Here is an 11,819-nt window from a genome sequence, read left to right on the forward strand (position 1 = left end):
TTTCACTTACTTTTCCGTCGATCAACTGCAGTAAGCGTTTTGAATAAATTACTTAATTCACTTCAATCGAGCTAGAAGATAGTTGATGTGATACTTGATTTGCGCAATTCTAATAAATAAATTAATTAATTAGTTACTGCAAAATTCCTTACACACGTACACACATTCCAGTTACACATGCTGTCCATCAATTATTGCACGTTCAGCTAAACCCTAGTACAGTAGAGATTGGGAGGGCGAGTGAAAGACATTCACCTCTTAGTTAATTTCAAGTAATAAACGGTTTTCCGAAAAGAAGCTTTGAAATAGACAACCAGTGCCACAACCACGAGCAGAAGCAAACCGGCAGTAATACTGACGACAATTCCAGCTACACTCGTGCCGGAGGCACTGGAGGCAGTAACAGAAGTAGCATTAATAGCATTAGTAGTATCAGTAGTAGTAGTATCAGTAGTAGTAGTAGTATCAGTAGTAGTAGTATCAGTAGTAGTAGTATCAGTAGTAGTAGCAGTAGACAGATAGACGATAGTGGGCGGTTGATCAAGACTATTCACGCATTCCGGTTGAGCAGTTGCGGGCTCCACCGACGCCGTTGACACGTTGGCCAGCGCATCGTCCTACACAAAACAATTTCAACATACTTCGAATTCGAAAAGTCTCTAAATTTGTCTTACGATTAATCTTTGCCCTTCGACGCTTTTGCACTGGACTTCTTGCTGCCAACGAAGATAGTTGAGATACGCGGTGTCTGCACCGTGCTTAGAGAAATTAAAAGAAGATATCGATTGTCGAAGAGAGTCGGTGCTATCATCGTAGTAAGTGCCCCAACCTTGTCTATAAAAAAATTAGGTAGAATACTATTAAATAATCAAATATTACGCATCTGCTTCTTTGGCTAGACGAGATATGGCATTCTTCGAAGCTTGGCTCAAACATGATTGAGCGTACGTCGACGGATAAACGATCAAATACGCGAGACACATTTCACTCGACGTACTGAGGCCACCCTAGAGACATGCAGAACATCGTGCAAGAGATCCACCTGGCTAAGTAACCATATGTACGTACCCTAGTCAGCTCGGTTCGTCCCACCGTACTGTAATCACATTCGGTCTGAAGTGCGTCGCCCTATATATCAATAAAGTTATAGCCTCAATATCCGTGGAGTAAGCAAAAAAGTTCACCGGCCGAATTGTGATGTTTGTGAGAGAAGACGTGAAGTCCTATACGAGAAAAGTTGCGTCTGGGCAAAACATCATTGAACGAAATTTACTTGAAAATTGAAATCGTAGTATTCGTTACGAGCTAGGTAGCCCAAGAACGTGCCATTGCGAAAATGCTTGACTCGAATTGCAACGCCAGCTAAATGCGAGTGCAAGAGAGTGGCAACCACCTTAGAACCTTGTGAAGGAACGCCCTAAACGTAGACACACAAGGAGATGCTATAATGTTGCCATCTCTACTTACGACTTTGGTGCACTCTGGCGAGCAGTAGGACATAACAGTAGCTCTCGTCAATCCAGGTGGAATAAAAAACCCCGTTGCTAGAAATAATTGACCAATTTCGAGAATCGTTGCATCGTGCTTAGGCGGTGTGGTCCTATAGAAGAACTCCAATCCAGACGAGTCTACGTAATCTGACAGATGACGAAGACATCGAGAGTCAAATCAGAAAAGAAACATGTCATAATAATTAAATACCTGATTTCCCTTCGACGTTATTGTAATGAATTTCAAGCAGGGCATACTGGACGCTTCCAGTTCCACTAAACGGAATTCCAACATCATCCGGAAAACGAATTCCCTACAAAAAAGAGTTGCCACTGTCTTTTAGCCCATAAGAAGGTGACTACCTGACCGCCGACTGCCCATGACCCGAAAGGACTATAGCCCCAACAGCTTCGAACGTCGTCATTCAGTTTCATACATTGGCCCTCCTCGTCGAGAAACTCCGCAGCAGTCGCATCGATAGACAACCATGTGATGAACAATCTCCTTGTTATCGATAACGGGATCAAACTCGAAAAAGAAAAAAAATTCAATAAAGCAAAATCAATATAAATAATATACGTATGTTAGTATGTACTCCAATCAGGTAGCCTCCTTTCGGTAGCTTGGGCAATTGAAACGGCTTGCACCAGTACGTCGTATCAGACGAAGGCACAGATAACTGAAAAAAATTGAGATGTTGTGCATACATGTATATTGGTATTGGTCACATGGGTATTGTTCAATTGATTCATTTAAAAGTATTCAAGGAAGCTTAATACATATGATTAGATACTGTATGTCATATGTAGTTTATAAAGACTTCATCAAAAAACCATACTTTGTTCGTTATGAGTTGGAAAGAGGGCGTGCCATCCGGAAACGATTGACGAGAACCGAAACCAGTCAGCAAATTGACGCTCTTCGAACCCGACTTCGCATGTCGCATTAATCCATTTATTGATTCAGGATCGGCGGGATGATAGGCCCAAATCACTCGCGCAGTGCCAGACTAAACAAATGAATGTGCACACAAAATCAATACTATCATGAAATAATTAATGTACAGGGACGTTTGTGTCGTTTGGTTCACAAGCGCGAAGATGGCGCGTGAATTCGAGCGCCGTTGTCGTATCGTTTTCGTTCGCCGCTATTAGTTCGACATTCTGCTTCGAATCGAGCGGGGGAAGAAAGCGGCCCAATGATTTCCTATCCTATAAATAAATAACGGATGCGTGGGCGTGTCGCGATTGAACCTGAAGAAAGCCCCTTCCGTCTTTGACCCAGCCGGTCACGATGTCTGAGTTTGGCATCTTTCCGTTTGGTGACAAGCCGAAGCCGATCCAGCCTCTAGTTTTCGCTTCGATTCCGACGTTCACGACGCCCTTCGCGTTATCGATTGTCCAGAGAAGCCGATACGTGTCGTCGTCGTTCAGGCTGACGCTGTTCTTGTATTCACGACTCAAGAGAGCCGAAGCGCTCGCCGAAACAACGAGAGCGAATAGCAACACGATTTCCATAAGATGCACTAAGATGCACGTAGTAAGAACATACGGGTTCTTGATGTTGAATAGAGTCCCGTATCAATAGTCGAAAAATATCGCTGCTGGACAAAGCCGACCGCGCGTCAGTTATTTTGGAAGCTTAGGTGATTAGCATCTCTGGCACACAGGAGCCATCGTGTCGCCCATAGGAGCAACAAGGGTTTTTTTTTTCGGGTAATCTAAACTATGGGCTAAAAACCGAGAAGACAAAGAAGATAAGCATACGCTCATTTTACGTCTTACGGGCCTTATTTTACGCTATAACATACCAAGCACAATATCCTAACCTGCTCACGTCAATGGAAGGTGTTGCACTCTTTCTTTGTTGCAATTCGCGACAAAGAACGGCGACGTATAAGCGCACGTTAGACAACTTCTCGGTTTTTAGGCCCTAGTGTAATCTAATCTCGGACGACACAAACATATCCCGGACAACGCGATTTTCTCGTCAACCGTACACTTTGAAAACAAAAGCCGCACGTGGATCGAAAACTCTATCTTTCCTCTATCTAATACCGCTTAGAGTACGCCAATCCGACCTACAGTCGCCGAGAAAATCGAGTTTGAAAAAAAGCACTTCTGTATCAAAAGTCGGACACCCCATTTCCTTCTAAACTGGATTCTCTTCGACAAGCGCATGTAAGCTGATCACGTTGAGAAAACCACTCCTCCCAAAGGAAACGCATTCCTGTTGCAGCTGAGCCTGCATGACGATCCAATGTTTCACTCTAAGAAGGAGTATATAGTGTATAAGAAAACTACAGTAGCAGTGCGAACGATTCCTGTAGCAAAGGTAGGGCTTAGACTTTTCGCAGACTTCATCTGCAAAAGTCATCTGCATAAGTCAACTGTAAGACGTAAGTAAAGTACTCTAATAGCGAATTGCTTGCCGCGTCGGATTTCACTTAATTAATAATCGAGCTGCATATAGCTTTGCAGTCCTGTTTCTGTCGTTGATCCGACGCTTTGTTACTACTGTACTCTAAAACTTGCTGCATGAAGAGCGAACACATCGCCCATCTTGTGACTATAAGGCAGGGAAACGCGAGACCTTGCATGGGTCAGGGAAGAAAAGGTAGCGGAAACTAAAATGACCGAACAACGAACCGTTTTGCAAACACTTTTTTAGCACTGAACGACAGAAAAAGACAAACGCAATTTAGATGTCTTGAATCAAACTGCAGTTTGATCTATCAGCCGCACGTAGTCACCGATGTCCCAGGAAAGCAGACCCTAACCTTGGTGCAGCAATCTGAGCACGGAGGATATCCCAAAAACGGCGGACAAAAGCACGGATATCCACTTGGGAAGCAGTTGTTGCTATAGCACTTGTGACCTTCTCCAGCGTCTTTGCATATCATTCCCTCGCAGCAGTAGTCTGGTCTCCACTCAACGTCAGTGCCGTTCATTTTGACGGGAGTGCACGATTTGCCAGCGTCTCTGCATTGAATCTCGATCGACTGGAATCGAACGACGGCAGATTGGAAAGCTCCAAAAAGAGAGAACAGAACAAAGAAGCAGACGACCTTATTCATGGTGAGGTTACTACTCAACTGAGAGGACCTTTGTTTTGCATGCTATATATATACGATGAACGAGAGAGCCACCCACGAAGTGTCGGTTGTGACTCAGGAAAGGAGACTTGTACGTCAACGCATGTTTACATCTTCTTCCTTATCTGTAGGCGCCGTACTAGGCGGGGTGAGAAAGCGTCTGTCGTATGTTTGAGTAAATCAAATTCTGCTTATCTTTTAATTAAGCAGCGGCTTCGGTGAAGAAGCCTCTACTAACTCACCTCCCACGTTCTAGCAACATGATACACACCGGCCCTGCGGTTTCTCCACTCACCAACGTTTCTTAATAAATCGTCTGGGAACGTAGCCTCGGGAATCCAGACTCTCTCCTGGCCGAGCGCACTTAGGCGGTCGGGGAGAGAGTCTGGGACCAGTTCTATACAAGCGGCGGTGCGCTTGAACTTCAGTTGGCTAATGCGCGATTGCTGCATAATGACGTCAGGTCACCTTAGGAAACAGGCGAATACGTCTTTTTCTTCTTTCTCAGCAGATGCGTACTCGTTCCACAAATATGCGACTCGTAGCGTCGGCGAGCGAAGGCGATATATCTAGAGTCGAACGCAAAGGTCGCACACACCCTGGAACACGCCTCTATGCGTGCAAGATCCATTAATTGCATTACTGGAAGTCGCCGGTGATTGGGCATACGAATCTCAGTGCTCGGCCTTCCATTGGCCTAATAGAGAGCAACTGTACCGCCGCTCGTATAGAACTGTGCCCAGACTCTTGGGTTCTCGGGAACGCTGACTGAGTCTCGTGCTGGTCACGTGCAAAGTTAGCAGTGCATCTGCTTTTCTGCTTTGCGTTACGGAAGCAGATGCCGCTGCATCTCTGTTTACTTATCGTGGAGTGGTTAATTTGTGGGGTGGACCGGGTTGTGACGGTACATATACGATCAACGAGAGAACCCCACACGAAGGGTCGGGTATCACTTAAAAAGGGCTGCTTTTGCGTCAACGCATGTTTACGTCTTCTTTCTTATCTGTAGGAATGACTCTAAGTAACCAATCAGAGACTGCAGCCCAGTTTGGCGAAGCCAGCTGCTTATTGGCCGACGCCATAAAAACCTACGCCCAACCACGCCTTATCCACGCCCCACAAACAAGCAGTGTCTCCAGCCAGGCTCACGCAGTAAGAGCCGCCCGGATAACAGGCTGGATACGAGCCTACTAGTAGGTGAAACCGCGATCCAGAGCAAATCAGTTTACTATCACTCCACCCAAAGGAAAACGCATTCGTGTTGCAGCTGAGCCTGGCGATCCAATGTTTCACTCTAAGAAGGAGTATATAGAAAACTATGCAGTAGCAGCGCGAGCGATTCCCGTAGCAAAGGTAGTGCTTAGACTTTTCGTAGACTTCATCTGCAGAATTCAACTGTAAGACGTAAGTAAGTCGACTACTCTAATAGCGAATTGCTTGCCGCGTCGCATTTCACTTAATAATCGAGCTTCATATAGCTTTGCAGTCTTGCCTCTGTCGTTGATAAGCCGCTTTGTTACTACTGTACTCTAAAACTTGCTGCATGAAGAGCGAACTCATCGCCCTTCCTGTGACTAAGGCACGGAAACGCGAGACCTTGGGTCAGGGAAGAAAAGGTAGCGGAAACTAAAACGACCGAACGACGAACCGTTTTGCAAACACTTTTTTAGCACTGAACGACAGAAAAAGACAAACGCAACTTAGATGTCTTGAATCAAACTGCAGTTTGATCAATCAGGCGCACTCAGTCACCCTTGTCCCAGGAAGGCAGACATTAACCTTGGTGCAGCAGGCAGAGCACGGGGGATATCCCAATAACGGCGGACAAAAGCACGGATATCCACTTGGGAAGCAGTTGTTGCTATAGCACTTGTGACCTTCTCCAGCGTCTTTGCATATCATTCCCTCGCAGCAGTAGTCCGGACTCCACTCAACGTCAGTGCCGTTCATTTTGACGGGAGTGCACGATTTGCCAGCGTCTCTGCATTGAATCTCGATCGACTGGAATCGAACGGAGGCAAACTGGAAAGCTCCAAAAAGAGAGGACAGAACAAAGAAGCAGACGACCTTATTCATGGTGAGGTTAGTACTCAACTGAGAGGACCTTGGTTTGGCATGCAGTATATATACGATGAACACGAAGTGTCGGTTGTGACTCAGGAATGGAGGCTTGTACGTCAACGCATGTTTACGTCTTCTTTCTTATCAGTACGCGGGGTGAGAGAACATCTGTCATATGTTTGAGTAAATGAAATTCTGCTTATCTATTAATTAAGCAGTGGCTTCTGTGACCCTAAATAGAAGCCTCTACTGTCTCACCTCCCACGTCCTTGATACACACCGGCTCTGCGGTTTCTTCACGCACCAACGTTTCTTAGTCGTCTGGGAACGTAGCCTCGGGAATCCAGACTCTCTCATGGCCGAGCGCGCTTAGGGGGTCGTGGAGAGAGAGTCTGGGACAGGTTCTATACAAGCGGCGGTGCGCTTGAACTTTAGTTGGCTTCAGTGATCAGTTTCCCACTAGCTACATAAGAATTATTCCGTAGGCATATGCGTTCTATTTTGCGGGAAGAGACTTGACTCGGTTGATAAACGTATTCGTCAGGGAATATTCCTAACTCTTCTCTGCCATTTCATGTTTACACCTTGCTTCGCCTTGAATACACGAGCGCACGATTTCGAAGTAAATCCGCTTGTGCTAGCTGTTGAAAGCCATTCTTCTTTTCTTGATAACTAGAACTCAACGTAAATGCATGGTCGACTAAGCCGTACGAGCCCTCCGCCGAAGCACTACTTCCTAGGATTGCCTGATTTGGACAAGGTGCACGCAGTCTGCTCAAAGTATTCGATTTGGCCATCGTCAGACAGATAATTACATGTGTACAAGGTATGTAGATTTTATTAAGAATAACTAGCTTGCTTCTTTTTGGATTGATAGCGTTCTGTCTTGTTTGGTTTCCGCGCGGTTCTCCGTGGAGGATATTGTAGCCGACACGCCCATGCAAATAACGGGTCGCCGCTGTACGCAGTGGAAGTCCGTCTGCGCAAGCAGTTCCAGGAAGAGCGCACGGATTCGTGAACCAGCTGCATGAACTGCTTGCTGAAGAGATCGCGATGACAAACACAGGTACGACAAATTGTATTTCTGGCTAATATGACCGGCTCCGAGGCTCCGACGCAAGACACATTCCTGAGCCAAAAAGGCTCTAGCACAGCTGACGCACGACGCATTATATATTTTGCAAAGCCTGCCAAACGTAATTCCTTTAAGGAGCCGGAAGCTAATTAGTTTCGATGGCTGCAGCAGCTGTGTTTGCTTTCCCGAAAACTTACTCGTCTGGGAACGTAGCTTCGGAAACCCAGACTCTCTCCTGACCGAGCGCGATAAGACCCTCGGGGAGAGAGTCTGGGCAAAATTTTATACAAGCGGCGGTACCTGGAAGATCGACCTATGTATTGTAGTCACCCGTGGGTAAATGAATCTGATACTGATACTGATACTGATACTCCCCAAAATCGAGGGGAGCGGTGCACAACAAGATCAAAAGCATGTCCCCAGACCCTTATTAACGGAGGGAGAGGGTCTGGGAACGAGACGGCGCCAGGGGTTGCACGCATAGAGGCGTGTCTCAGAGTGGTTAGCATTACACTCTCAATATGTCGCTTTCGCTCGCCGACGCTGCGTTTCGTTCTTTCGGGGAAACGAAGGAAAAGACGTATTTGCATTAGCCATTTAGTATCAGTATCAGTATCAGTATCAGATTTATTTACCCACGGGTAGCTTCAACCAATACGTCGATCTACCCACGGATTCTAGAGAGAGGGATATGAAACACCAGTACATTGAGTGGTTAGATGCGTGCCTCGGCCACGCCCCCTTATCCGTTGTGACCCCGCTCAAGAAACGCCCGATTTCTCCGAATCCGAAGGCTCTCTAGCCTTCTAGGCAACTCGAAAAGGTCACTAATGGTGTAAATAATGCTCCCAACTGTAGCTTTTAAAAGCGACGGATCCCTAAAGCCCGTTTTTTTCAACAGGCGACTTTGTGTAGTTTTCCTGATTGTTCTGCAGGCTTTCGGAAACGCAAAATACGTTCTAACTCTAGGCTTAAGACGTCAAAGTGCAACTGACATCCTCAAAAGCATCTGCGTTTCACGATAGTCGAGATCAAGACGATTTTCGAGCATGCACCCTTTTTTGCGAGGGTACAAACTTGTGTTGATCAATCGCAGATGCTTTTGAAGATGTCAGTTGCACTTTGACGTCTTAAGCCTAGAGTTAGAACGTTCCCAAACGACTAGGAAACGTTGGTGACTTGAGAAACCGTACTATGACCGCAGGATGTGGCTAGGACGTGGGAGGTGAGACCGTAGAGGCTTCTGTTTAGGTTCACAAAAGATAAGCATAATTTGATTAGTGTCGATCGCGATCGTACGCCCAGTTCAGCCCAAGTCTACTCCTGAAAGGAAGGAAGGAAACGGTTCGAAGTCGCTCGATTGTTAGCGTTCGGGTGTACGAACGCTCTCGAACGACCTTCGAAACCGTTCGAATGCCAGAACTAAAGCTATATCTATGCGTCATTCCCGAAGCCCGGGGTTAGTTGTTCTAATCGGGAAAGGAACGCCCTTTCCTGAAGACAGTGGCCACGTACCCCTATGGCGGAGCTAACTAATTTTTTCCGCGAAAGGGCGAGGCTAACGCACATCGCCATGCACCGACACAACCCGGTCCACCCTACAAATTAATTCCTCCACTAGAAGTGAACAGAGATGTAGCAGCATCTGCTTCCGTACTAACATCACTAACGCAAAGCAGAAATGCACTGCCAACTACGCACGTGACCAGCACGAGATTCAGTCAGCGTTCCCTCGGGAGCCCTGACCAACTCCCGAATGCTCCTGGAGAGATTCTGGGATCTCTACTTCGTCAATGGAAGGCCGAGATTCGTATGCCCAATCACCGGCGAATTCCAATAATGCAAATAAAGGATCTTGCACGCATAGAGGCGTGTCTCAGGGCGTGTCGTTCGACTTTCGCTCGCCAACGCTGCGTCAGCCGTGTCGTCTATTTTGGGGCACAATTACGCATCTGCGAGGAACGAAGGAAATTAGGCTACGTTCCCATTCGACTAGGAAACGTTGGTGCGTGGTCGCAGCGTGGAGAAGCCGTACTGTGACCGCAGGGCCGGTGTTGCTACGTGGAATGTGAGACCGTAGAGGCATCTGTTTAGGGTCACAGAAGCCACTGCTTAAAAAATAAGCAGAATTTGAGTTACTCAAATATATCACAGACGCTTTCTCACCCCGCCTACAGATAAAAATAAACCTAATTTCCTTCCACACAAGACACTTCGTGTGTGGTTCTCTCGTTCTTCGTATATAAGCAGCACACCGACCTCTCAGTAGAGTAACGTCACCATGAATAAGATCGTCTGCTTCTTTGTTTTGTCCTCTCTTTTTGGAGCTTTCCAATTTGCCTTGGTTCAATTTCAGTCGAACGAGATTCAATGCAGCGACGTAGGCAACTCGTGCACTCCTGTCAACGTGAATGCTACTTCCGTTGAGTCGAGACCGGACTATTGCTGCAAAGGAATGATATGCAAAGACGCTGGGGAAGGTCACAAGTGCTACAGGCAAGACGACGATTCCTGTTGGACAAGTGGAGCCCGGTGCAGGTGCTGGCCCGATGGCACTTGCAAGCATTGCTGCAGCACAATTCATACCTGCGAAGGTAGGGTAGTGCAATCTACTTGTAGCTGATTGATCAAACTGCAGTTTGATTCAAGACACGTGTGTGACGTTTTTTGTCTTTTTCTGTCGTTCAGTGTTTTTTTCTGTCGTTCAGTGCTAAAAAGTGTTTGCAAAACGGTTCGTCGCTCGGTCGTTTTAGTTTCCGCCACCTTTTCTTCCCTAACTCAGGGTCTTGCTTTTCCGTGCCTTAGTCAAAAGAAGAGCGATGTGTTTGCTCTTCACGCAGTTCTCGACCTTGGATTTAACAACAAAGCGTCGGATCAAAGACAGAGACAAGACTGCAAAGCCATATGCAGCTCTATTATTAAATAAGATGCAGCGCGGCAAGCAATTAGCTATTAGAGTACTTACTTACATGCAGTTGATTTATGCAGATGACTTATGCAGATAAAGTCTAAGCCCTCCCTTTGCTACATGAATCGTTCGCACTGCTACTGTACTTTTCTTATACAGTATATACTCCTTAGAGTGAAATAAGATCGTCAGGCTCAGCTGCAACCCGAAGGATATGCGTTTTTCCTTTGGGTTGAGCACAGCCGTAGATATTAGAGCTGCGACATGACGGTATCTGCACGTGACCTATCACGTGGTTCATAGACGCCATTTTGCGTTCAGCTTCGCGAGTTGATGCGGACCGTTTATAGCTTGAGGGACAGGTTAGAGCGACATACCAAAACAGAATATGTTCCCGTCAAGTGAAAGTTTTATGCGATGCCGTTTGCGGCTCTCTAGCGCGTATACTTCCTTGTTTACGCGAGGACGGATAAAACGTCCTCGCCTATACCTTCGAGCTGAGAACGCCGTATAATTTTTCTGCGTTGACAGCAGTCATTACTACTTTATTTTAACCTTTTAGCAGTACAGTATGTGTTACTTAGCGAAATCCGTCGAAATGTAGCAATATAGGGGGTGGGAGGCAGTAGCTAATTAGGTTAATTAGGTAGAGGTAACGGGACATATTATTGGTAGCTAGGATTTAATTGGAACATTTATGTTAGAGTCGTTGAGCTAATCGAACGTGTGTCTGCGCCAGTGTGTAACCTAGAATATAGGGAGAAATCCGAAGCCGTCCCCCGAGCAGCATTACATTGGTGAGAGGAAAGGAATTCGAATTCGCACGCCTCCGAAGAGATGGAGATTGAAGAAAACGTCGAAAATGCCGATGCCAACGCCGCAGCAGCCGCTGTGCGGCCGATCGTCCGCGTCGTTAATTGCGACGCGATAAAGATTGAGAGATTCGGTGACGGCAACTTCGACCGCTGGCTTCGGCGGTTTGAGGTTTGCGCGAAGGCGTATGGATTGGACGCCGACGCTCGCCGACTGTTTTTTGGCGACCTACCTCAAGGACCGCGCTTGGGTAGTGTTCGAGCACTGCGAGGAGGAAGAAATCGAAGGCTACGACGACCTCGTCGGCGCATTGAGAAGACTTTTTGGAACAAACACGCCGGAGAAAAGAATGCACGCGCACCGGCTTCTGGAGGCGC

General features: G+C 46.7%; 1 protein-coding gene and 1 long non-coding RNA gene across 2 annotated transcripts; one reads left to right on the forward strand and one right to left on the reverse strand.

Moving 5' to 3' along the window:
- Positions 1 to 27: 27 nt before the first annotated feature.
- On the reverse strand, positions 28 to 4,567 carry LOC136192293 (DBH-like monooxygenase protein 1 homolog). The gene is made up of 16 exons (XM_065980826.1): positions 4,271 to 4,567; positions 2,745 to 3,047; positions 2,556 to 2,702; positions 2,330 to 2,500; positions 2,087 to 2,170; positions 1,928 to 2,019; positions 1,854 to 1,884; positions 1,702 to 1,804; positions 1,468 to 1,637; positions 1,274 to 1,417; positions 1,185 to 1,223; positions 1,069 to 1,128; positions 880 to 1,007; positions 675 to 834; positions 256 to 617; positions 28 to 109 (listed from the first exon to the last, which is right to left on the reverse strand). Exons 1-16 carry the CDS (start codon positions 4,565 to 4,567, stop codon positions 58 to 60), a joined length of 2,343 nt encoding a protein of 780 aa, XP_065836898.1. The 3' UTR covers positions 28 to 57.
- Positions 4,568 to 8,835: 4,268 nt separating this feature from the next.
- On the forward strand, positions 8,836 to 10,455 carry LOC136191780 (uncharacterized). Its single transcript, XR_010670953.1, has 2 exons — positions 8,836 to 8,946; positions 9,003 to 10,455. It is a non-coding gene; the product is annotated as an uncharacterized lncRNA (long non-coding RNA).
- The last annotated feature ends 1,364 nt before the right edge of the window (positions 10,456 to 11,819 follow it).

Source organism: Oscarella lobularis, chromosome 10 (assembly GCF_947507565.1).
Source record: "Oscarella lobularis chromosome 10, ooOscLobu1.1, whole genome shotgun sequence".
Taxonomy (NCBI): Eukaryota; Metazoa; Porifera; class Homoscleromorpha; order Homosclerophorida; family Oscarellidae; genus Oscarella; species Oscarella lobularis.